This window comes from Mya arenaria, chromosome 2, assembly GCF_026914265.1.
Source record: "Mya arenaria isolate MELC-2E11 chromosome 2, ASM2691426v1".
Lineage (NCBI taxonomy): Eukaryota > Metazoa > Mollusca > Bivalvia > Myida > Myidae > Mya > Mya arenaria.
Genome location: NC_069123.1, coordinates 41,145,642 through 41,172,309, shown reverse-complemented (window position 1 = coordinate 41,172,309; position 26,668 = coordinate 41,145,642). Strand labels below are relative to the sequence as shown.

General features: G+C 34.9%; 3 protein-coding genes across 12 annotated transcripts in view; 2 read left to right on the top strand and 1 right to left on the bottom strand.

The window, feature by feature from the left end:
• Window positions 1–2,627, bottom strand: part of LOC128207028 (meiosis regulator and mRNA stability factor 1-like) — a 31,401-nt gene extending 28,774 nt beyond the window's left edge. The window contains exon 1 of one of the 2 annotated variants that reach the window (XM_052909833.1): window positions 2,554–2,627. In XM_052909833.1, the coding sequence (XP_052765793.1) occupies window positions 2,554–2,620 (67 nt within the window). In that variant the 5' untranslated portion in view covers window positions 2,621–2,627. Of the gene's footprint in view, window positions 1–2,486 lie in introns of both variants that reach the window. The other variant, XM_052909827.1, reaches the window with a different exon arrangement.
• On the top strand, window positions 5–13,829 carry LOC128207120 (dynactin subunit 4-like). Of its 2 annotated transcripts, none has more exons than XM_052909879.1 (13): window positions 5–148; window positions 4,093–4,163; window positions 4,300–4,478; window positions 5,698–5,741; window positions 5,940–6,041; window positions 6,504–6,577; window positions 6,938–7,050; window positions 7,613–7,722; window positions 7,943–8,016; window positions 8,350–8,506; window positions 10,833–10,930; window positions 11,369–11,447; window positions 12,519–13,829. In XM_052909879.1, exons 1-13 carry the CDS (start codon window positions 11–13, stop codon window positions 12,651–12,653), a joined length of 1,374 nt encoding a protein of 457 aa, XP_052765839.1. In that variant the 5' UTR covers window positions 5–10; the 3' UTR covers window positions 12,654–13,829. The 2 variants fall into 2 exon arrangements, with proteins under 2 accessions (XP_052765839.1, XP_052765849.1); XM_052909889.1 differs by lacking the exon at window positions 5–148 and adding an exon at window positions 2,760–2,896.
• A 274-nt stretch (window positions 13,830–14,103) lies between these two features.
• The window catches only part of LOC128207043 (TNFAIP3-interacting protein 1-like), a 32,143-nt gene continuing 19,578 nt past the window's right edge, over window positions 14,104–26,668 (top strand). The window contains exons 1-5 of one of the 8 annotated variants that reach the window (XM_052909866.1): window positions 14,104–14,179; window positions 20,087–20,137; window positions 20,666–20,724; window positions 25,139–25,440; window positions 26,044–26,150. In XM_052909866.1, coding sequence (XP_052765826.1) covers window positions 25,230–25,440; window positions 26,044–26,150 — 318 coding nt within the window. In that variant the 5' untranslated portion in view covers window positions 14,104–14,179; window positions 20,087–20,137; window positions 20,666–20,724; window positions 25,139–25,229. Of the gene's footprint in view, window positions 14,180–14,348; window positions 14,467–14,786; window positions 14,963–15,029; window positions 15,179–17,139; window positions 17,282–19,929; window positions 19,980–20,086; window positions 20,138–20,665; window positions 20,725–21,421; window positions 21,578–22,060; window positions 22,174–25,138; window positions 25,441–26,043; window positions 26,151–26,668 lie in introns of those variants that run through there. The other 7 variants (XM_052909869.1, XM_052909867.1, XM_052909856.1 and 4 more) reach the window with 7 other exon arrangements.

The following is a 26,668-nucleotide window of genomic DNA, read 5'->3' as shown; positions in this document are numbered from 1 at the left end:
CGTCACCAAAATGACAGGTATACTCTCCCTGTGTGATAACAAAATCGTGCAATATTTGTGCGCCTGTGGAAAATGGAAGTCCATTTATCGTCTCTATCTTTGTCGACATTGTTACAAAATAAGATGCGGTGATTGTGTACTGCATGAGGTGAGTTGTTACTGTGAAATTTTGTTCAGGGAAATGTTAGTTTATTCGGACATGTATATTTTTCGGACTAATTAGTCTATATATCTATATCTGTTTAATTTCATTTAAGACTGTTTGTTTTTTGTTTTAGCGCAGTCAGTTTCAATTTCTATATAGCATGTTTCTTTTATGAATACGATTCACAATCCTTATTCCTAAAATGTCAATTTCAGTCAAAAAGAAAAAAAAATGCACTACACTAATTCAATGTGTGCATTTTTTTTTTCTAGTGACAGCCATTTTTGTCAATGTATTACAAACAATGTCATATCACAGTCTTATGCACCAGTCAATTGTAACCATGGCCTCCCAGGTCCGGGGAATAGCAGTGACTTTGACTTTCAGTCCAGCCAACCCGGGGTAAAATCCCCACCCTGCGGGGACGAACTGATAGTTTATCCCCGCCAAATGCCCCCACACCCAAGGGAGCCTAGGTAAGACCCATTTCCTGCTATATTTTGCACGAAGACAAAACCACCGCATTCACCGGGCACTGCGGGGCCACTTGAAAGGTAAAAACACGGCCCATTTCCCTGGTATACCTCCGGACCTGGGGGGGGGGGGGCGTGGTTACAATTGACTGGTGCATTAACTACCAGGGTACATCCATTTGTAGCTAGGGCACATAACCGTGAGGGCTATAACTGTCTGTGTTTATTGACTTCTCTTTTTTCATTACATCAAAGTGATGTCAGATGTTTAGATTCACCGTCTATTTTTCTTGTGGAACAATCGTCACACTTTTGCTACGAAAATCCATTATCATTATATTTTTTATGAAATTGTCATTGTTAATCTGCGAAAGCATTAAAATTCTGAATTAATTAACCTGTTTGTGCTATTATATATCAACAGCATCATGCATCAGTCTGAAAGCTGTGAAGTGCCGCTGACTTCATTTAAAGAGAATGTAATGAAAAAACCGTTGTCAATATCAAACTTATAGAAGACCTGAGTATGCATATAGTTATATATGTTAATTAAAAAAATTAAGTTGAATGTTGATCCACAGCAGTAGCATTATGCAAATAAATTTTAACACTGCTTCACTTTTGTCCTCGTACCGCTCTTTCGCCAGTTGCAATTAATTACGATCACAGTATTCCTTGTTAGAAACACCGCAGAATTTGATGAGAATCTATTTCATGAATAATGTTATCAATAACTATTTAAATCGGCTATGATGGCTCTATAGCATCGCTTATGAATTACCACGATGCAAAAAAAGTTGACAGAATTCACATCGCGAAAATGTGTGACATAATTTTTCTGAAATTTCTTGGACTTTTTTTCAGATTGGGAGGGCATTTTTTGGGGGGTGGGTTGGGGTCGCTGTCGCCGGGTCCGGACCAGTTGAGGTTCCTGACTTTTAGAAGCCCTGGTCCTTTGTATTTCACACCTGATGCCAATTTATTTTTAGAGCTGTGCAAAGACATGAACGTGAATGCGTTAGGCAAATTATTCTAGACACGCCTTTTGGTGTTTAGCCAACCATTACTATAGAGCTAAGCAGGCTATTATACGGTCAACACAGTATCAGTAAACTATTACAAAAGCCTTAGTTGAGTCTTCTCAATATTGATTACTGTTTTGATAAGGTTTTTTGCTGCGGGAATTCGGCATGTTGGTGCAATTAACACATGTCGGTAATTAGCCTCGCCGCATGAAGGCAAGCTGCCTAACAAGTCCTAAAGGCCTGGTGGAAACCCTGGTATCTTCTAAAATAGTACTGACAAGACTGGCAGAAGAGTTTTTCTTATAAAGAACAATACTATTTTTACAATATTATCAGTGAACTTTTAGATTGAAACCAAACTATTTTCAAAACAATTGAATCACCAAAGAACAACTAGTTATTGGTTCAACTTATCGACCCACCAGGAAGGAAAACTACACCCATGATCTGAATAAAGCTGTCGCAAATTTTTCCTTATTAAATTAAGGAAGCTATGATCAGAGTAAGAGAGATCTTGTCCTACGGGATAAAGCTTGCAAAATGCTCAAGCACATCATCTTTAGCAATGTCATGTCACATATTGTTTTCCTTCAGTATCATATATATGCTCACTGGGATCTAGTCAACTGTCAACCTGTTTGTTGATGACATTGTGATTTATCATAACATTTTAAAATAACCTGATGCCAAACAGCTACAAAATGACTTTGACAGCCTTAAGACTTGGAATGTGAATGGCTGATTCAGAAATTCAGAAAGTATCACAGTACACGTTCAATTCTCTAGAGTCAGTATACCATCCATGGTAAAACTCTTTTCAACAAGTATAGCCATATATCTCACCTCCTACATGAATGACGCTATCTGATTGGCCTAGAGAGGTCACGTGCACGATGTGTATAATCCATACCCGCCCCCTGTAATTTCCAGTATGTTTCATACCACCCACTGTAACTTTCATACTCTGCAAAAGACATAACAAAATGGCGGCCGAAAAATTTGTAACCTCTCTCGGCTTATTTTTTCACTGTAGGGTAGCTAACTCATGCACGTTATTGAATATCCATTGTATTCAAGCAATCTGTTGTGTGTAACGGACTGTTTACATGAGTCAATGGTTACAAAATGGCGACTAAAAAACAGTTTACAAGCACAACAAGTGACGAATCTCTCAAAAAAGGTTAAAATTAAATTCAGAAGAGACGCTTTGATGCAACAAGAAATCTGCGAATGTGCTGAGGAGTTACCTTCAAGTAATTGTTAAAATCAATTAACTGTTGTTGTTTTACTTAGTATTACATTTATTAACTGTGATACATCTTTCTTGTACAGTTATAATTTAATGTAACCTTACTGCGAAATTCTCAGTGAGAATATATATATGCTGTCAAACAATGTTATTACTATTTTTACATTGTTATTGTATTCATTCCAAATAAACTTGATTACATAAACTTTTTGTATTTCTTTAAATATAATTTTGAGACAATATTTAAGCGTCACTGAATATTTTCATAACAAATACATTATATTTTAATATAATCTTATTATTAAAGGTACTCGGTAAGATGTATTCGTTACACTGTTAGTAGCTGGGTGGGTATGTGATATACCCCCCCCCCCCAGCAACTGACAGTGTAACTAATAGTACCTGTTGGTATCCATCTCCTTAATATCTTATAGATTAATCATATTATTGACAACAACGTCATCAAGAAGGAAAAGTTTGCGCTTTTCATACCTGTTTTTGACCTCGTGACATATATTGAGTGCCTGGTCAACTAGAGATTGTTGATTGAAGGGCAACTCACTTTGTCAAACACATATACTCCAGGACATGTAGTATCAACAAGATGTTGAAAGATAGTGAGGGCAATCCTTAAGCACTAAAAACACAAGATTCGAAATAACCATGTTTAAATCCAGCCTTCTCCTCCACTTAGACCTTCAAGGAACCCACAAGGAGGCACAACCAGCAAATTCTTCCGCTGTAAGCAAGAAAAAAGCAAAATTCAGCCTATTTTTACAGCTTCTTTCCAGTGTCCATGGGTCTCTGGAACAGATGCACACAAGAGTTGATCCATTTTGATGGATTCAGGTTGGCCCTTGTGAGACTAGGAGGCATCATTATTACCACTGATTATGTTAAGTGTACAAAATATCACATGGAATTTTAAGGAAATTATACCAAATGCAATTTTTGTTTCATAATTCCTAACCATGGAGCAGGTCTTCAGATTTGCCAAATTCTAGAATTGGGCTGATTTTAGCAAGGAAAGCAGTTACGTACTCGGCGGATGTCTGGATGAATTTGAAAAACCCTCGGAGTGACCGAGGAAAGTGGTAGTTCCGCGAGGAGTGTACTGTATAATGGCAAACAAGCATGATTCCTGTGACCCAGTCTTTATCATTTTTAGAGTCACCCGTGATTTGAACTATGTATTTTCAGGTTGATTCTCCCTATTGCCCAAACTGTTTAGAGAATATGCCATCTGCAGAAGCCAAGCTAAAGAAAAACAGGTGAGCTGAGAACATTTCTGATCATTCAGTTCAAAAGTTGGTGTTTTGATATTGATTGCAAAAGTTGTTTATAAAATTGTCCATTTATTATCTATTATATATATTTAATCTCTCTTCATCTTGTGTACTCTTGCAGGTGTGTAAACTGTTTTGACTGCCCAAGCTGTGGGCACACCCTGACTCCACGGGCCACCAGCCAGATGGTCTCCAACCCAGATGACCCTGGAAAGTCCACACCCAAGAAGATGTTCTACCTTGCCTGTGGATTCTGTCGCTGGACAACAAGGGATGGTGGCATACCAGACAAACCCACAGGTATAGGACTACAGCCAGTATCATGTATTTGGTTTAATATTTAAAAAAAACCTCATATACACATATGCTGTTTAAATTACAAAGATGAAGACATTAAGCTACATGTTATTGTTGTGGATAGACACTTGGGTAAAGTTTGTCATATACATTTGTAATGATGTTTTCTTTGTATGTGGTGTCATAGTATTGGTTTACACTAAACAAATATTCTAATTGGTCACCTTACCTTTTTCTAAAATAAAAAGAAGTGATTTAAATATGGTTCAGGTAATAATCCTGTATGCATTGCATAAGTAATGACTTTGCAACATAATGCTAACATTTCACTGAGGATTAATAACAATATTAGAGAATTTGTATCTTTAAATCATAACCCTTAAAACCAAAAACGTCACATAGATATGGATTAAAACAATTCTAATACCTTCTTTTTTTTCTAATTAAACACATCAACAGCGTGTTGCAGATGAAATATTGTTTTGCTTTGTTAATTGTCTGCTATAGTCAATTTAAAGGGAAAGTAATTTTGCAATAAAGTTTAATTGAAATTGGTAGCTGTTCATTGTTGTTTAAACTGCTCTGGGTTTTTTTTTCACAAAACAAAATCTTGACAAAACAAAAACGATGTGTCGTGTGCAAGAACCGTGTCCCTACCTCTAAGGTCAAGGTCACACTTAGGTGTTTATTCACAATGGAGTGCTGCATATAAGGATACAGAGTATTGGTTGTTATGTCCGGGCTGTTACTTTTTCTTGTATGGACAGATTTGAAAATAACTTGCCACATGTGTTCGACATACCAAGACAACGTGTCACGTGCAAGACCCATGTCCCTACCTCTAAGGTGAAAGATACACTTAGTGTTTAGTCACAATGGAATGCTGAATATAAGGACATAAGAATGTAGGTTGTCAAGTATGGGTGGTATTTTTTATGTTCAGAGGCAATTTAAAATAACTTGCCATTTGTATTTGTTTGATCTTTAACTTTTCATGTACTGACCTTGTTCATAGGTCAATGTCACATTCGGGGGCATTTGTCACATACTGTGACAGCTCTTGTTTTTGTTCTATTTTTAGTTGATTTCCTACATGTTTGTATGTATTGGAATTTTAAAACTGACCAATTACAAAAGTTGTTAAGTATATGTTTTTTTAAAATAATTAATGTTTCATTGTGAACCTGATTTATTTTTATAATTGTTTTAAATCATTTTTCAGTGAGTGGAGGCTGGGAAGACATGGAGAATCCCTATGCTGCTAGGGTATGCATATTATTGCCTATTGAAATCATTTCTTTGGTCCCACAAGTAATTTTCAAAATACTGCCATTTAGTTCAACTCTGTTAGACTTAGAGGATAAGACATATCAGTAATAATTTGTCAATTAACATAATCTCTTATCATAACAGTACATGTTGGAGCACTTTTAATTCTGTCATTGCTTTGCTTCTCTCTGACAGTTATCAAGTCTGTTGGAGCACTACCAGCAGCTCGCCCAGCGAGAGAAGGCGGAGAAGGAGAGGAAGAAGTATGTGCGCCGTCGCAGCCATCTCATGTACGCTGTAAGTAGATCACTGTCATAAATTAATATGGGAAGATATCTCTCTGAAATTAGAGACACTGTGATGTTTAATATCTCTGCATTCCATTTCTTTTGGGTTAAGTTTGGTGTCTTTATTTGATATATTGATAATTAATCAATAAATTTTTACAATCCCTCTACCCACCAATGGTGGGATGTAAAATGTGCTTAAATAATCTAACAGCAGTGGGGGTTGGTTATACATTGTATGTAGCATCTACTCAATACTGCCATTTATAGGCTGTTTTCATTATTTAGTTGTAATTGGAGTATGAATATGTATTTTTGGATCTTTATTTTTCAATTGACATTAACTAGGACATGTCATGCTTATATTCCCAATATATATTCCCAAGCAAGTTAAATCATTGCAGAGACAGATGACTTGAATATGTCATTATGTATCATTATGTATGTATTGAAAGAGTTCTTTCTGCACCAGGCGAGTATGGACAAGTATGGGATGGTGTCTGTTGCTGCCAAGCGTAAAGGACTTATGCCACCTACAACTGGCACGTAAGTATTGATTTCTAAGTACTGCCTTAAAAGCATGAATAATATAGAATTTATTTGTGTTTCATTCTATTTTCACTGAGTCATTTACATTGCCTTTACATTTGTCTATTTAGCAATGCACAAAACTGGCTAAATACATTTAATACAGCACGATACACGAAACATTTTAAAATTTTATTAGATTCAAATGTAATATTATAAATATAATTGAGGTAAAATGTTTACACTTTTGTACTGTGTTGTTTTTCTATGTCAAATGTGAAAAGGTACAAACGCATCAGTAGGTATTTATAGATCATGCAACATTAATGACTTTTATTTGTATGCTAGGCATGTGCATAATTCCTTGCATTATTTCAGACTGAAGGAGAATGAGGAGGTAACTGTGACTATCCTGAAGGAGCCTGATACAGTGGATGAGTTTCCTCCCTTGGATGAGGACTTCTTCACCAAGCCCATCACTCTTGAGAAAAGTAGGAAAATAAAGGAATTGGGAATGTTAAACTGGAAGATTGTGAATGCCTTTTGTCTGCATCAACCATGTTCCAAAACTTTTATCTTGGCCATAACTCTTAAACCGTCTTAGATCAAATGAAACTTGGTATACATGTTGTCGGAAACAATATGCTCATGTATTGTTGGTTAGGCCCATAACTCAATAATTGTCAATTAATGCCCCTTGTACTATTGAAAACAATAACAGTCATGCAATGTTGTTTGCTCTGCAATGCTCTTGTGAATTATATGCTTTTTCTCTTCTTTTACACCATATATACCAATATTTTCTTATTTTAACTTGCTTGGAAGTGAGGGCAAATTTAATCCAGACTTTATGACAATCTTTATTTAAAAAGAGAAAGGAATTGTGATTGAGAATTTCAAAATTCATGAATTCTGTCTAAAAAAAAGTCTAAAGAACATTTGTTTCCTGTGGAAAGCAATAAACAGCAAAGAGATCTGCTTTATACAAAAGGTATATGCCGTCATGTTGTTATTCAATAACCCTTCATTTACACCGTTCTGTAATGTTTCCAGAGACTAAGATGCATCAGCGTATGTCAAGTGTGGAGTTCCAGCCTGCAGAGACAGGTGACCTCTTTCCTGGACACAAGCACCTGCTTATACGCAGGTCGTTACGCTGCAAGGTCAGGTTTTATCTCACATTTTGAAAGTTGTCAACTGCTTCTGCTTTAGAAATTGGTGCTTAAGTAAAATAATTAATGCAGATGTGAAAAGCTTTTAAGCTTCATCTGTTTAGTTTTGACATAAATATATCTTACTTTACTATGTGCCATTGAAAAAGTACCTGTGTTTATACCCTTTAACTAGTTAAAATTTAAAACACTTCGAAAATTATTTTTTCAGGAGTGTGAACACAATCTGAGCAAGCCAGAGTTCAATCCCCTCTCGACCAAGTTCAAGATTCAACTGATAGCTATGTGAGTTATTGTTGATAAATATAAATTTTCAGTTGATGAAACAAACCAAGAAGTTACTGTTTTGAAAAGATGATGAAAGAAATAGTTAAATATTGTTTTGAAAACTTGCAGCTGTCTTTAGTGAATATTTACACATGGTTATTTTAGATATTACTGGTCTATATTGTTCTTGGAACATAAATTACACTACATGTCATGTACTGGTAATGTCAATACCAGTATGTAAGACTATACTGGAGCCATAGCATCAAGGCGGTGCATTCATGATTTGAACTGAATTCATATGAATTAAAATTGTTTTAATATTACAAGAACATACCTTACATTCCCCAGCCTTCACATCCCGGAGATACGTGTGGTGCCGGGAGCAGAGTTTCGCCACAAGAAAGATACCAAGGTGACCTTGACCTTTACAAATCCAGTGAACACCAACACCAAGATACAATTCCTCCAGGTGGAGGGCAATGCTGGGGAAGAGGTCACTGCTAAGGTTTGTGTTTATATATTACTAGATGTTGCATGTCACAGCCAAGGTGTGTTGTGGTGTATTATAATTGTACTCTCCTCAATTTTTAAACTAATAAAGAAACTTGTACACATCTAGTACACATGCACGCCCTAACAATTTATCAAATAATGTACAGAAATGTGTCAAGCCCATGTCGAAATGTAGTACAGCTAAGTTTTTTAACAACACTTTTCTTATAATCGTTAACATATATATTTTTAATCCTTCAATAAGTACAGTGTTGGTGTTCATTTAAGCAAGTCATGTTAATAAGTGGGTTACTCTTTATTATTTTAAAGTAACACTATTCTGTGGGTTTCACATATTGTTTAATCATTAAGGATACTGTTAGAATAAAGCCTGTGCTTTTCACAGAAATTCAAAACAATATTGTCAGTGACAGAAATATCAAAGTGCAAAACTTCAATGTTGGTCATCCTTTGTACATGTTAAATATATTGTATACATCCAAGCTACTCACATAGAACAGTGTACATAATTATGCCTTATAAACCTCCTGGTCATTCATTACTGGGGATTTGTTTTTCATAGTCATTTAGTCTCATATGTTATATGGCACACTGTCGTAGTGCCATGTATGACACCTACATATACATGCATATACCTGACTTCGACAAAACATTTTCCCAATAGTTGGCTCTGTCTGTTTGTATTATAAGGCAAATACATTGTCAGTTATGTGCGTATAAAATACAATTAAAGTAAAGGACTCCAATTTTCAAAGAATTAACACATGAACTGCTTCTATATTGGGTATATACATGTACATTAATTACATTGTAATCTATATCTCAGTTTTCCACCATGACCTAATCTTTATTATGATACCTGTTGAATACATGCCAGGTTTGTATTGATTATTTTATATCATGTTTGTTTTAAAATTTGTTATCTATGTAGTCAATAAGATATCAAATTTATTAACATCTCTAAAACAAAACCATACTTGTTTTTCATTAATGTTTTGCTCCAGTCCTGTAATGTTTGTTTACAATGCACTTGTTTGACCTTAGTTTAAATATGAAACAATGCTTTCTATGGAAGTTCAGTTTCATGAATAAAAGGATAAGATAACAGCATTTCGTCATTCTTATGAATTTTAGAAAATAAGAATAGTAGTATACACCTCGTGTTACATTTAAAAATTTGGAATGAGCTTAAACAAATAAAAGAAAGAAAAGACCCATTGACTTCCATAGAACATTCTTTTCACATTGTATGGGAGTTTTTTCATTTCATTGTTCATCCCTGAATCTAGTTTGTTGTGTTTGTGTTGTGAAATTTATTATGTCATTAAAATAGATATATATATGCAATGACGTAGATTTTCTTTTACCATTACCAGTATTGTATTTCATATCTGTAGTTTTGGGTCAACTGTTAAGCAATGATTTAAGTTTATTTATACAGTAGATTTGAGTAGAAGACATGAATATGTTCAAGATGATCTATCCACTACCCTTTATAAACAGATCTAAACAGTAATACAGATTGTTTTAAGTCTGTGAGGGTTTTAAGTTTGAAATTTATCAAACAATCATGAATCAAGTTGCAAATATAAAACCTATTCAAATACTCAATTTAACGTTGTTTCCTGATGAACTAATAAAGGAAGTGAATAATACACCTCTCAGAATTGACTTGAATAAAAAACTTTTTTATCAAAGTCTTCTACAATAGTCAATGCCCATTACAGAGATTTATGGAGTAGGTGTATTTGTAATACTTGGGGGAAAATAGGTTGTTACCACAACAAAACTCAAGCACTAAATCAACCTTCATAAACTATGCAGTTAAACTATATATTTGTCTCGGGAGTGCTAATTTACTTTCTTATCAGAATGTCAATTAAAATAACTATATATGAATATTACATCCCACTTGCTGACATAGCTTTGAAGTTTTTAAATACTAACTTTACTACCTTACGGAAGAATGTTTAAACAATGACCATGTCTTATATATATTTATGTCAGTAGAAAATTATTAATATATGAGTTCTTCCTGATTCAAATATTATCCTTTACATAGTCAGAGTATATGGACAATTCATCACGAAAAAGACACTATCCAATGGCCACCTGATTTAATATAATCTAGGCTTAGGGTATCTAATTATTTGTTTTTGTAATGGAAATCATGACAAAAGTAAGAATTAGTTTCAATGTGATGAATCCTTTTTCTTAAAGACACATTAGCAAGACTTTCTAGCTTAACCCCAAATTTTAAATGTTCAGGATAAATCTAGAATTGTTTTGACAAAAAAAAAATATTGAATGTTTTCCAGATTGATGTTCCCAAGAAAGAGCTTGTATTAGCCCATCGTGATGATGCAACCATGTACGACGAGATGTCCAGCCAGCAGGAGTTCAAGGACGACTCAAGGTCAGCAGATGAATCTGCTTTTGTCATATTCACTTGTTGACTAATTTAATCAACATTTGTTGAAGGTACCCAAACTTATGGTATATTTCATTAGAATTCATTTTATCAACTACATCATTGCTTGTCAGATATGTTGTTCAGTCTGTTATTATACTCAAACAAAGGTTGTTCTGATTTGTTTGGTGATTTATATATATACTCATTCACTGTTCTTCAATATTGTAAATTATTTGATAGATGTATCTCAGGAGAATAATATGGCCTTTTAATTTTTTTTAGGATAGGCATATCTATATATTGACTTTCATACTGTTTTACTTACTGTACAGTTTAATATGAGATTGAATATTTAGATATTGCGCAGTTTGTAGTGAAGAAAGGTACTTGTTCAAGGGAGATTTATGAAGATTAAGCCTCATTTCAACATGTATGTTTCAGTGTTGTTGCGTTTCGGAAGGCCAACAAGCTAGGGGTGATATTCAAGGTGACACCTCTGCAGCCAGAGGGAGATGTGAAGGTATCCAAGCTTGTACTTGTGGCATAAAGTAACTGAGCATGCAGTAAATATCAGGACATTTAAATACCCCAGAAATAACAACAAAAATATGTTTGAATTCTAATGAATGGCACATGCAGTGAGGAAGTACCGACCTCTGGGTGTCAGTCAAGTGCTCTCACGAGGGGGTGACTTACACAAAGTGGTCGCCTAAAATTCCAAGAATTAAGCATTAAACAAGTTAAGAAATAATTGATATATGTATTGTACAAACGAGTTGCATTGACTTGTTGAATAATTGAAGTGAAAAACATGCATCCATCAATCAGTTATTTATTTAACATCCATATTATCAAAGGGTCTTTCTTATTATGCATACATGGTATTTGTTTTTTCTGATAGAATCACAAACTGAGTTGTCTATAGTTTTGTGTAATGATACATATTTGGCCTTAATAGTATCAAGGTTAAAAGACTTTAACATTTTTCATTATGATTCAACACATTGGAATGTCAATAATACTTGACATAAAGAAAACAATTTTGTTACAAATAGTGCACATTAAAATACTGTGCCGACAATTATAACAAAAGGCTTAAAGATGCACTCTTACTCCCATATAGCAGTACAACATAATGCAATTGATTGGATTTACCGAAAAGGATGAATAAATATCGAAAACAATGGTTCTTATGAAGAATACTCAGTATAATTTGAAAGAAAGTTGCAGAAAATACCGTATGTACACCTAAGGAGAAGATAGTTGATCACTGTAAAATTTTTAGGACCCACCAGTCAGCGGCTACAATCCTTTTATCAATAATTAATATTTTCCATTAATGCAATAATAGTAAGTGGTTAAAGGTTTATGACTCAAAATGTATGTTTGTTATAAATGTGTGCTGATTTTAAATATGAGTATCACTTTAATATTAAACTTAACTGGTAATATTTTGTTGTTGTTTTCATAAACACAGATCTCTAACTGTGGACCAGAAACAACAGACAGTGGCTTGAAATACCGATCATTGTCAACCTGGGGACCATCTCATAACAGGAGAAATAACTCTGTACCATGTTGTATATTTCAGGTGTGTTTTATTTTAAAGCACAACTACAGAAGCACAGCCACCACCCTGCCCAGTGAGAACCAGGAACAACAGACAGTCTGGCTGGAACATAGGATTAATGTCAACCTTGGGACCCTCTTACAACAGGGAAAATAACTCTGAAATGAATTGATTTTTGAATGTTCCTTTTAGAAGGAAGACCTTATTGAGTTGAGTAAAGGATTAATCTGTTAGCCTTTATAAGATAAGAATAAAAAGTAATTTAAGATTTCATTTATTGAGGTAAATAAATTCTGTGATTTATAGATTTAAATGTGTTTATCCTTGTGTGAACAAATCATGCTACCTACATGTAGATGAATGATTTATATTGGTGTGAGGAGTTCATCATTGTGTGCTTATAAATATATTATGGAATAGAATGACATGTAATACTGTGCAATAAACATTAAGACTTGATTCCTATCATGTATTTTGTATGTGTTATTTAGATTTACAAGTATGTAGGACAAACTGGGTTTAAACTGGCCCAGTAAAATACTTCATAGAAATCCTTCATAGTGCATTTGATGTATTCACATGAGGTCATTCTCAATGGGCCTACAACAACATCTCTTGATTACAAGATAAGCAATTAAATGTGAAGTGATTTCCCACAAAATAAATTGAAGGTCTTACTTAGAAATCAATTAAGCTTTTCCTAAACTGACTAATAACGACTTGTTTAAAATTAGATTCTGACTTATCTAAAAACTCAAATGGAAAATTTTATCTTGCGTGACATGTTCTGATAAAGTGGCTCCATTATGAAAAAAAATAAAAATTTACTTTCTTGTAATTGCCATTTAATATTGGTAGAACTTTGTGATCTTGCATTTCATTTTGTATGCATAAGTGATCAGCAATGCTTTTGAATAGCTTATGTTAAGGTGTAGTCATTATGGTAATGGTCTATCTCGGGTGTTGAATTTAATAGTTTGGTATATACTAAAATTATCCACATTTCCGTTCTGTACAGAGACTTTTCTCTCTATTGCCTTAGGTTTTGTCACCTTCTGCATTTTTGCTTTATGTGGAATGTCTGTCAAGCCCTTCTTTTTGAAAACTCAATGTACCCATGACCTTAAAATGTGCTTAAACTTAATACTTTAAAATCATGTTTAGATGAAAAAGGAAGTACTTTCTATGAAAGACAGTTTGCATTTTTTGTGGATATTTGGTCTTATTCCTGAATGTAATTGTCAACATGTATGTATTACATATATAATGTTGTGCTGATTGTACTGTGCTCTATATGTTATGAATTCACTTAAATAAAATTTTATTGCTTAATGAGTGTTTTTCGTTGTATATTGTTTATTAGCTAGCGACATTGACAGTTTGTAGATTCTAAGAAGTTGATCATAGGATACCTTTGTGTGATGCTGCTTATTCTTAAAGATATATCAAATGATTACTATTGAATAATTGATACTTGTGTTGACTAAGAACCTACTGTTCTGTACAAAATGTTAGCTGATTTTCCCTTGTCACAGGGAAAGCCCTTGTATAATGCTCTGAAGTGTTTCGACTTGACAAGGAAGTGATTAGGTGTTGGATTTTGAGCAATGCTTTCTTGGTTTTATTGAAATCATCCAGACTGTCATTGAAGCAATAGAATATACAATGAAGTTTCTTTGAAGGTAATTGATCTTGTTTTCCTCATTTTCTTTTTCTCCTCTAGAATGATAAAATTTAACTCTTATTTTGCCTTGAGGTATTTGTTCGTCTTTGTGTCTGTACCAAGATGGAGCTCTCATTAAGAAATTTCTTGTTACCTCGGTAAAATGTTGGCCAATATGCGCTCATCCTAAGTATACCAGGTGTTTACTATTGAAAAAGAAACTGGAATAATGGGCTGATACTGGTACTAACTAAGCTCCTACTGTTCTGTACATTATCATGATGGCTGATTTTTCCCAGTCATGAGGTAAGACCTTGCATTATAGTCAGAAGCTGAATATGCTATACATACATGTATATATAATAATATATATATATATATATATATATATATATATATATATATATATATATATATATATATATATATATATATATATATATATATATACATATGCACAATAACGCATATTTCGGATACCTATTGATCCAAATATATTCAACAGTCACTGAGTATCGCTGTGGTTGACTGACTCACAATTGGAGTGCCCTGGTGGGTGGTTCTACATTTAGTTCTGACTTTACTGGGTGTTGTCACTTCCATATGAAAATGCGTAACATATTATTTTCAAGACCGTACTATAGAAGGACATAGAACATACTTACAAAAGCTTTAAATTGAACCATCGTATGCTTTTATGATAGGATAGATTTTATCCAATATATATCAATGTAAATGTTATCTAACTAGAAGTATTAAAATACAGTGTGGACACCAACATATACGCATATTTCGGACACTTGTAAGTATGGAGATGAAACTTGTAATGTAAAACGTTTATTCACATACATTAGAATTGGATATTGATAAGAACAATAAAGCGTGTCAAGACGGTGAATAACAAAAGTAGACCAGGAAGTTATATAAGGTGTTGGATTTTATTGCTTCGTTAAATTTAATGAAATAACCAGAGTATTGTTGAAAAAAGGAATAGGAAACTACAGTAATTGGTTTAAAGGTAAGCGATCTCGTTTTCATCATCAACTTATCACTCACTCTCCATGTGATCATTTTCCCTCTCGCACCATCTGGTGATACTTACAGACACAACTGCGTAATACCACTTTTACGTATTATTTTAGATTTTCTGTTTTCCTTTTAAATTCATTTATATTCAAACTATGATTGAGTTTAGTAAAGAAACAAACAGGGCGGTAGTCAGAACTGTTATGTTGTATACGTCACAATGGAGTTAAAACTACACACAAAACTTGTAGTGACTCGAGATACCCGCGTGTGTGAATATGTATTATTGTTTGTTTAACCATTACTTCATATTTTAATAGAATATACCCAAATATCAGTAAAAAAAGTGTCAGAACTAAGTTAATGCGTACTGTTTTTTAGAATTCACCGAAAGTCACGGTGGTTGACTGACTCACATCCGCGGGTGGAGCTACCCTGTAATTCTGATACGATTCATTATAGTCCAGACTTATGGCTGTTCCCCCTTCCAAATGAAGGGCACTCTATTTTGTTTTGATGACCGCATCAAATTTATAATTCGATATGCTTTTTGGACAGGTTATCAGTTATTAATAGTATCCATAAAGAGAACTAACAGCGTTGACACCAATTTATCAATCGTAACAACTCGGCCATCTCCGGCAAGCTTCGCCATATCTTGATACTAGCCGAGTAGTTCCGATTGACCAATTTATAGGCAACTAATGTGACATATTGCCGTGTTTTATTGAAAACGATCACATTTTTGGTCACATTTCATTTAAAGCTTCACTCTCACAGATTGAATGTTTTGACATTTTTAACCAGGTTTTCACAAAGTGAAACCTGGTTATAAGAATGACGAACGTCGTTGTTCGGGCGGGCCGCGTCAAACTCACCTTTCAGTAAGGGTTGACTTATCTTGACCAAACTTGGTCTATAGGAAGAGTTTATGGATACCTTTCATGGGATTGCGTTTGGGGTCCCTAGGGTCAAGGTCACTGTTACTAAAAATAGAAAAACTGAATAACTTTAGTTAGGGTTGACATATCTTGACCAAACTTGGTCTATAGGAAGAGTTTATGGATACCTTTCATGGGATTGCGTTTGGGGTCCCTAGTTTTGTATTGGAACGAGCCAATTTTTTCGAAAATTCATGGAAACCAGTTATATAAAACTGCTGACAAAAAATAGACCGCAGATTTTTATATTTAAGCTGAAAAAATGGTGTTTTAGGAATTTTTCTTAGTTTCAAGCTATAAAACATTAATTTTCGAACGGAAAGATGATAATATACGATCTGATTTTTTGTCAGCAATCTTATATATCATTGGTTTGGAGATATGTATGCAAAAAATTGCTCTTTCCAAGACAAAAATTAAAAAGTTGTAAAAATGGTATATCTGTGAGAGTGCAGCTTTAAAGGGACTGTGTCACAGACACCAAAAAAAGTTTTTTCTGTAACGAATCTCAGGACAATTATCTAATAGAAAGTGTTACGCTTTGATATCATAATTGTAAAAAAATACCAAAATGTAAAAAAAAAGATGTGTCGGAGACCGGGTTCGAACCCGCGTCGCCAAAATTGAAGTCCAGCGTCTTACTCACTGAGCTTTAAACACTTATTCCAATCGGGTGACATAATTAAGCTTTACACCTACCTCGGTAATATCACGTGATAACACCGACTAGCCAATCACGCATAAGGAATGAATTCTACCTGGTAGACATACCCAGTAATATTTTTTAATGGAAAAATACGAAATAACTGCTAAACTTAAATAATTTGTAAACTATGTGGTACTTCAGTTAGTAAGTTTCAATGAATTGTGCACATCGATGCCAAGTTTATGTAAGTTTTCGAAAATTTTCTCCTTTTTTTTCGCTATTTTATCATACGTGAGACAGCCCCTTTAAAGACGCATATTGGCGAGTACAAGCATGCTATGGCAGTATGTGAAAACATTATGTAACGACCTTTAAAACACGTAGACACCAGGAAGTAAAAAGATAGAATTAGGTGTTGGGTTTTGAACAAATTTTGTCCTTAATTTGAATGAAATCATCAAGAATATTGTTGAACATGGAATAAGAAACTACAGTGGTTATTTTGGAGGTACTCGCTTTTTTGCCATATTCTCTCTCTCTCTCTCTCTCGCTCTCGCTCTCTCTTGGCGCATAGTTACACATGCTGATCATTTTCTTATTTTTTGTATTTTACTTTTTTCATTTAAACTTATTTCTTTTAGACACTATGACTGAGTTTAGTTAATAAGAAACAAACATGGCGTTAGTCAGAACTGTTTCGGTTTGTATGTCACATTGTAGTTAAAAGTTAAAATTGACCTTATATTTTTATATTGTTATTAAACACAAATGTGTAAGAGACTCGAGTCACCGCCTTTACGCGTGGAAAGAAAATTTGAATAGCTATTCAATATATAACCATTATGCAGTTAAATAAGTAATTGGCCAATTGAAAATGAGTATTTTATTACGTCCAGTTTACTCATGTATATATTAGGATGTTCAATATTGCGGTATGGTTATACCCCGTTTATATCGCGAGATTCAAATAAAATTATTTAGAAAAGCTCTGATAACGAAAAAACTATTAAGTAAATAAAAACCTTAGTAACAAAAACATATTCCCAACAATTTTTAGTTAGTCATTTCTTGGTTTTATTATGCTATTTTAAGGCTCGTTCGTGCGCACTGACTATTTAAATATAAATTGTTGTCCGGTTAGCGCAGTGGTTAGCGCGCTCGCTTCTCACCTAGGCGACCCGGGTTCGATTCCCGGCTTGGTCGCATGTGAGTTTGGTTTGTGGTCACCAAGCCGGACAAGTGGTTTTTCTCCGGGTTCTCCGGTTTCCCCCACAACACAAGACCACACTCTGGCGTAAAATCGTGCCAACGAGAGTGATTAATATAATGTTGTAATAACTTGTTTCGCAATCATTGTAAAATAAATATGTTTAAACTATTTAAATATATAATGTTCTTCCTACTGAAATGCTAAGAAGACGAAATAATCACATAACTATTTCATACTAGGATTTGTTACGAGTCGACATATTATACTCACTTTTATTGATAGAGTTTAGATAAGCTTCGATGAGCTTATTAACATATTTCCATGACGAGCCCATGAGTATTGTGAAATGGTTAGGGTTAATATTTGGTATGGTTTGGGCCGACTTATCGTCGAGAATAAATCAGTCATAACACCTGTTCACTAATTTTGTCTAGAGCACCTTCGCGAATGCCTTTAAACAACTTTTTCTATTACAAGTCATATATAAAAATTAAAGCATTATCGATATAATTTATGTATTTTTTCAACACATTTTTTTCAATGGCCATATAAACGCCCCCTTACAAAGGGAAAATGTTGGTCCAACAAGCAAAGTCGTCGAGTTAACACCCCCCCCCCCCCCACTCCCTCGATTAGACAAAGTAAATGGCATGGAAATCCACCCACCCCCCCACTCCCTCGATTAGACAAAGTAGATGGCATGGAAATCCACCCCACCCCCCACTCCCTCGATTAGACAGAGTAGATGGCATGGAAATCCCCCCCCCACTCCCTCGATTAGACAAAGTAGATGGCATGGAAATCCCCCCCACTCCCTCGATTAAACAAAGTAGATTGCATGGAAGTCCCCCCCCACTCCCTCGATTAGACAAAGTAGATGGCATGGAAATCCCCCCCCCCCCCACTCCCTAGATTAGACAAAGTAGATGGCATGGAAATCAAACCATCTGTTGGTGAAATAGTCCAATCAAAACATGAAATACGGCTTCAGAGTGAAGGACTCTTACAAACATTGGATTTGAGACCCCATATGGCCCACTTTTAAAGTCTACCTAGATTAAGATTCTGACCACAGTTTGAACAATGTTTGACCTCTCAATACTAGTATTTGGTTTCGGACATGATTTTTGAAAGATTTGACCTAGTAACCTAGTTTCTGACCACATGCGACCAAGTAGTCAAACTAGTCATTTATTTTATGAAAGAAATAATCAGATTAAATTTCATAATTGTATAGTATGTTCCTAGCATCAGTTCTTATATTTGACCTACTGACCATCTTTTGACACTAGATGGCATAGTTTCAAACAATCCTAGAGTTAATCGAGGAAAACAGTCGTTTCATGAATATTAGACCAAATATTATGTCTTTAGTGCGCTCCAAACATAAATGTAATTCCCTGATTGTTTTGTTTTTGTTTTAAGTTATTTCAAGAGTTTAAAAACGTTCTGATAAAGTTGGACCAAATATAATGTCTCTAGTGTGGTCAAAATATTTTCCTAAGATTTGACCTAGTGATCTAGTTTTTATCTCATGTGACCAACACTTATAAGTGGTCTAGATTTCATGAAGGGACATTCTGACCAAGTTTGAACATCGTCTGACCAATTCGAGCACGATATGGTTCTAGGTAAAATGTGACGAATTGGTGGACGGACGGACGGACAACTCTAGGACAATATCCCCTGACGTAACCTTCGATTCGGCGGGGGTTGATAAACGGGCATTAAATTTAATTTGGGAAATGATATCATGGCATGTCTATTGATCCATTATACTATTGTTAAAACTAAAAACAGGTTAACGCAACTGTTTGAAATTCGGCAACCGTATATCTTTCGATATTTACAATTTAGTATAACCAAATAACTGCCTAGATACAAGATACAAACACAACCAATTAAGTAAAAGAAGTACTGTTACAGTCGTTGTATTAAGTTTGTTTAAATTTATTAAGAACTGGTGCCGGTGACCATGGAATTATTCATTATCCAGGTAATGGTAATATTGATTTCTGTTTAAAGAGTTGTAATAAATCTTGTTCTAAACAAAACGAGATTTCTGTTTTAGCTTCTGAAATATTTTACACTTTCTTTTTTCAGCAAATGGCGCTGACTTTTAAAACCTACGCAGAATTCCCGGCGCAAGCTACGGTAACATTCCATTTTCATTTAGTTTTTAATGCACGCACATATAAACGTTGTTATGTCTGTGTTATGTGCCGTAACAGCCACAGAACTCTCTAAGTGTTCACTTAAACTGTTGGAAGTTTTTAAGTTATTAAACAACAACCGTTCGAATGTCAGTTCTTTATTGTTCCACGTTCTTTCTAAGTATAATAATAAGTTCTAAATACAGCATGACATTTAAGGTAATCCCGCATCCTAACTGCCGTCCAATAAGGAGAGTTATGTGGCTGTTACGTCACAGTTATGAAATCAAAGATAATCAGCTTACGGGGCGGTCCATGGTTTGAAATAAGAGGGGGTAAGTTTAGGCGTACGTCCCTTCCAGCGATCCAACAAGTATTGACTAAAACGTAAACGTAGACCTCCTCTTATTTTTATAGCGTATTTAATTTGATTTGTTTTTATCACATGCCTATTTTTTCTGTCATTAAGCCATTAAAAGTTCACATGGACTGTATACTGAGGGCATAAAATTGAGTTCATTTTTTCCAGGAAATAAACGGGAGCCCTGAGTTTCCATAGATGTCGCTACCTCCTTGACGTATATACAGGTTTGTATTTATTATTATATACATGTTCACATTGCCGGTGATCGTGAGATCAGCTCCGAGTCCGACGGAACTTCTCACTGGTGGTGGTGTTAGTAGTTTATACTCCGGTTCCCGGCGTGAGCACATTGAAGAGTCCCAGAGTGACAGTTCAACCACCGCACACCTATCCTGGGCAGACTATCAGGCGGTTAACCAGTACTAGGTGCCTTCACCTCTGCAAGGAACTGACAACTGTTGTACATGCCAGGGGCAGTGGTACAGTGCGAATGGTCGTAAAAAGGACTTCATAAACAATCACAACAGAAGTGACTTGGTCCGGCCGGGAATCGAACCCGGTTTGTCCGATTCACAGTCCAACACTCTACCGATTGAGCTAACCGGGCGGACACTACTCACTGATTCTGGGCACGGTCTTAAGTACCAAGGAAACTTCACCGCTGACATCACGAGCTCGAAAGACAGACCCCCTCCCCCCCCCCCCCCCCCTGGGGGGGGGGCATGAAGGACAATGGTGGTGAGGACATGCCAATTTGTTGTCACATAAGTTATTTTTAAATACTAAAACAACCCACTGTTCAGAGTTTTCATTACCAGCATGCAGCAAATGGTTTGAGTTTGAAAAGATGGTTATCCGCCATTCAAATAACAACGTAGGATATTACGCATGTCCTATTTTTAAATTGGGGATTTTCTTGTTTCGATATAATTATATGCATGAACATTTTCAATGTCGAACTATTGCTCTCTCTATTTTCCTCTGGCCATTTAATGGCCGGAGTGTGTTTAAAACCCACATTTGTGGATATTTGTGTTTAATGATACCCATGGAGTAAGCTTGAAAACACGTTGAACGGTAAAGTTATGTTTATTACGATATATTTACATCCGGAAATATCCGTTTTGATTTTGTTTTATATTCCGAACCGAAACTGTTTTCTAGAAATAGGTTTAGTATTAAAAAGTAGCAATAATTTGTCAACGAAACTTAATTTTGTAAGACATTCCTCGGCTGAATAACTGTGTCTTCGGCACTGTACAGTGTGTACTGTAAAGTCAATGCGACTTGACACGCAGCAACTTGGCGCGCAGCTATTGCGCAGCATTTCCTTTTCGTAGTAGATGTCGGAAACTTACTCGCAAACAAACGGTCACATGTTTAAATGCACAAATAGGTTAAATAAGATCTACATTTTCTCATCGAACAAGATGTGAACCAGAGCGCACGCGCTCCCGATACACTCGGACAGAGCTCTTTAAAGCAAGTATCCACCTTTTAAATAAAGATCAGTTGAACGTAACCATGGGAATTTCCCATAAATTGTTAGTTTCCGGTTTCATTATCATTAAAGTAAACAGCTGGATGCAGACGAAGACGGAAATGAAAATGGAAACAATGTCAGTTTTACGATTGATTATCAGTTTATGAAGTGAACGAGTCGTACTTTACAGGTATTGAATTTTACATGACGTGTGATTTGGGAGAGAAATAATTTAATTTCGGTCCCACTGAACCAATTTTAAGCCCCATCTTAGTCCACCTAAATGGCCGTCAACGAGTCTTTTGACGATTTTTTTTAAATATGGCAGACTCGTTATAGGGATACATTTAAGAAATGTCAAAATAATAAAAAAAACAAGTATCCCTGATCGCTCATTATTGTAGCTAAGCCCCATCTGAGAGAAGGATTGCTTGTTATTGGCCCCCAGCGTCCACATAGGGACAGGGTGCGTATGAGTGCAACTGCTCAGAGGCCACGACCACACACCAATTACCTTAAAGACAAAAAATGTCTTATTGTTAGGCTAATAAACAAAAAAGCGACGTATTACAATTATATCTGAACTTGTTCAGTTTGTGTCTTTGTTACTGGTTGAGAAGCAGTTTCCGACAGTTTTTACAAGTGTTTAATGATTTATTCATACGTGTTGAAATTCCTACTTAAATTGTTCACATTTTAGATAACTACAGCTCAAGCTGCTATTGTCGATATATTTTTCACATGTGTGATGTCACATATTATCTAATGGGGGCGCCAAGAGGGTACTTACACTGTTCTAATTAGCTGTTGACAAGAAGCAGTTTCCGACAAATCAAATACGCGGCAGATTTTGGGTGCCTATTGTGTGTTTTTTTATCCATTTATTCAATATACTAAATAGAAGACTATAATACGAGAACTATTATTTAATTTTTCAGCATTTACCAAAAACTAAGCCTAAAAACTTACGCCAGTCAATCATCATTCTGGAAATCAGGCAGACACTAAATAACAATGATATTTTGTTTCATTTCTAATAAGAACTTGTGTTTGTAATCATTCTAGTGAATGTTGGTGTGAAACTAGCATGACAACAGTGTTCGCAAATATGTACACAATGATCATCGTTTGTATAAGTCAATTAAGGACAACCTTGTAGCTATTCATAGATATACAAATTAGGTTCACACGCATGCGCAATGCGCTGCGCATGACGATCCCCCACGTGCAAGTTTGTGTACAAATTGAAAAATAAACATTAAATATTAAATAATAATAAAAGTTATTTACGTGTCTCGGTAAAAACTTCAACTTTTGATTGCCTAGTAACTATACTGGTAATTGAATTGCAATACCTTCTTGATGAAGATCAAAAGAAAGTACGCGAAAAAGCGATTTGTCGGAAACTGCTTTCCGTCGGAAACTGCTTCTCAACCAGTAGAACTTTAACCAGCCATATCGCTTGAGTCACTCAAGAGTAATCACCCTTCAATTATATAAATAACCTCAGATTGGACTTTAAAAGATAAGAGAAGATTTATTTTGAGTCGGCAAGATAGCAGCAAGTACATCATAAGCTTGTGCGATCAACTTAACTAAATTCTTTAGTTTAGCAGCCTTTTTTTACAATCCTTACCAAATTTGGTCAGCATTTGTATGGACAGAATATATAGCCAGGTTTGATAACCAGCCTCTGTCACTTGAGTGTTTTCACCCTTGAATTGGCAAAAACTGTCTTAACAGTGTTCCTTTACTAGCTAACTGTCAAATCTGAACCAAACTGGCTTTCCTTGGATAGTATGATTATTAAAGAAAATATACAGCTTCATCGAACATTAATGCCATTTTAAAACCAATATGCATAAAACATGCCATTTGACAAACCAACTACCTGCTAATTTCACCCAATTTTTCCAGACTTAAAGTGCACTATGCCATCATCAAATCAACACATTTGCCTCCTTAACACCGTATAACTAGTACATGCATGTATACATGAACATTTATTGTTCAATGTTATCCAACAAAACAGGGCATATAATTATCAATTTGTTTTTTCTTTACACATATGCCAACATGAAAATTGCAAATGTTTTGAAGAGAAAAATCTTTGCTGAGCATAAGTGGTTACCCTGCTGCTTGCATTGATGATGCAATTGTGTTTTGTTTGTTCTGCATGGGTCAATTTGATTGTGTATACACATACAAGCTGGCATATATGTATGTAAATTTTTGCATAAACACAGTCTTGAGTATTGTTTATTCGTTTGCATGGCTTTGTTGGACAACCTTTGACTACCGGTATCAATTTGAAGGTATTGTACTGGGGGCAAGGTGTGTAGTTATGCCACACTTCTTTTGCCATGCCTGGAAAATTGTTTCAGTCATGAAATTAAAAACATAATGCTTGTTATAAGCTCCAGAAATTTAAGCTAACTTTAAAAAAAGTATCATAATTGAATTATTAGTTTTTAATGTAAAACTGATTCTTTGTAAGTGAATTTTTCTATTGTGCTTGTTAAGGTTTTAACACAAGACCCATATATAGAAACTCAACCAGATATGGACAACCCAGAAAGCTCAGTGGTAGATATCACTTTGAATGGGCATTTCCTTCTCATTGGGAACCTCCATTTTCCTGGTTTGATAATGCCAAATACAAAGTATTAAAAATGCCACTTGTGGCTTCCTTGGCTGAATTAAACGTTAAATTAAATGTTGGTATTACTAGTGTAACTGATAAACATTTCACCGGATATAGACATTTTAAAGAGAGACATGTACAGCTGCAGGTAATTTCAAGATTTCATCATTCCCTGGTTTTCAGTGTGTGAAATGTGAATGAGTTGCATGCTTGCAACATGTATAATGAAAACACACATGATTATAATACTATGATTTTTGGTGGTTTATGGAGTTTTATCAGTGAAATAAAAATGATATTTCACTTCTTTAAACAGTGAGTTTCACATGAAATAGAACTTTTTAAGTTTATATTTGAATCTCATTACGCATTGGTTTTAATAGGTTTTAATAGTAGAATGTATTTGCTTCCTGAACCTTTTTAAATTCCCCATAACTTTGCCATTACTACATGTTACCAGGATGTTAATAGCCGAAGATGTGAATTGTATTTAACCACTCTATTTTTTCAGATTCACTTTTGTGAGGCTCGTTTTAAAAAAAAACAAAAAAACTTTTGAATAAAGAAAAGGACTTATTAGTGTATTATGTATCAAAAAGATAATGTTTAATACCAAGGATGTCGATGTGAAAACAAAAGAAGTTCAAACCTCACTAAACTATTTCAAAGACAGTAAAACCAGTGACTCAGAGGATCTTGAAAGTCAAATAAACAACCTTAAAGCTAAGATAAGACAACTGACAGAAGAACTGGAGCAGACCAGAGAAGACAACAGCTTACTTCAGAGAAAAGTCAAGTCCTACCTAACACTGAGTATGTACTTGGTCCAGTTTTCTTCATTGTTTTTACAATTTTGAAATGCATTGTACTTTATCTTGTGTCATTGTACTTTATCTTGTGTCATTGTTTGATACTTGTTTATGAAATAGTTAATAATACCAGCATGATGTTTATACAAGCAAACAGGACACTATGTAAATGTTGGAAGCAAGCACGTGTTAGAAACAAAATTAGTTCTTTATTATATATCCTGTACAGAATTTTAATGCTAAACCCTGCATCATCAGAAATTTTAGTAAAATGCATTTCATTACTGATCACCTTGTTTTCACCCAAAAAGTTGTATAGTCAAAGCCGCAGTGTTGTTCACATCTTGCAAAAACTTTTACCTTGCTTATAACTATAATGTTTTAAATATGAAATGAATCTAAATACATATAACACAAGTGATGCATACCCCAATTATGTGTATCAAGGCCCATAACTCTGTCTTTAATAATTGGTTAGTTTTGCCCTTTGATCAAAGCATAAGCCCGAGCTTTCAGTGCTTCTGTAGTTCATTGACAGCTCATTACAATCCGGTAATAATTCAGCGTGTTACAAGTAGTTCCTTATTCTCATGTTTGTGTTTGGCAGGTGACATCCTGAAAGAGTACAAAGACGAACTTCAAGCCTTACAGACGAGACACAATCAACTGCTTAAGGAATTACAAGACAAACCAACCATGAAGACGGAAACTGAGGTAATGTTGAATTATTTGTATAGAATATACTGTATCATACTGTAGTCCAGAGTAAGGTATTGTGTTATTTAGTATACCCCTGAAGAACAAAGTTTAAAGGGGATACAATCGAGCCACCTTGTGGTTGGTCTGTTGGTCAGGTGCAATTTCTTTGTGCAGAGGTTAACTTGAACACTTTTTGATGGAATTTAATTTAACTTTATACGATGATAGAACATAATGAGAAGTAAGGCAGTGCTTTGAGTGATTGCCCTTTGTTACAAACAATAAGAGCATACAAGAACGTATACTATTTTAGTTAATCACAGAGTTACTGCCGATTGTTTCTTTTTCTTGTCCAGAGCATAACTTGAAATGGAATTTGATTTAACCTTTAAATATTTGTACAATTTTAAAGCACAATGAGAGGAAGCATAACTCTATTTTAGCTAGTGACATAGCTATTGCCCTTTGTTACTTTTTCTTGTCAGCAGCTTAATTTTAACTATACAATATACTTTGGTCAAGCATGATGAGTG

Coding starts and splice junctions, on each gene's coding strand:
- LOC128207120 (XM_052909879.1), top strand. CDS start 11: ATGACAGGTATACTCTCCCTGTGTGATAACAAAATCGTGCAATATTTG. Junction 4,479..5,697: donor CATACCAGACAAACCCACAG/GTATAGGACTAC, acceptor ATCATTTTTCAG/TGAGTGGAGGCTGGGAAGAC. Junction 6,042..6,503: donor GCAGCCATCTCATGTACGCT/GTAAGTAGATCA, acceptor TTTCTGCACCAG/GCGAGTATGGACAAGTATGG.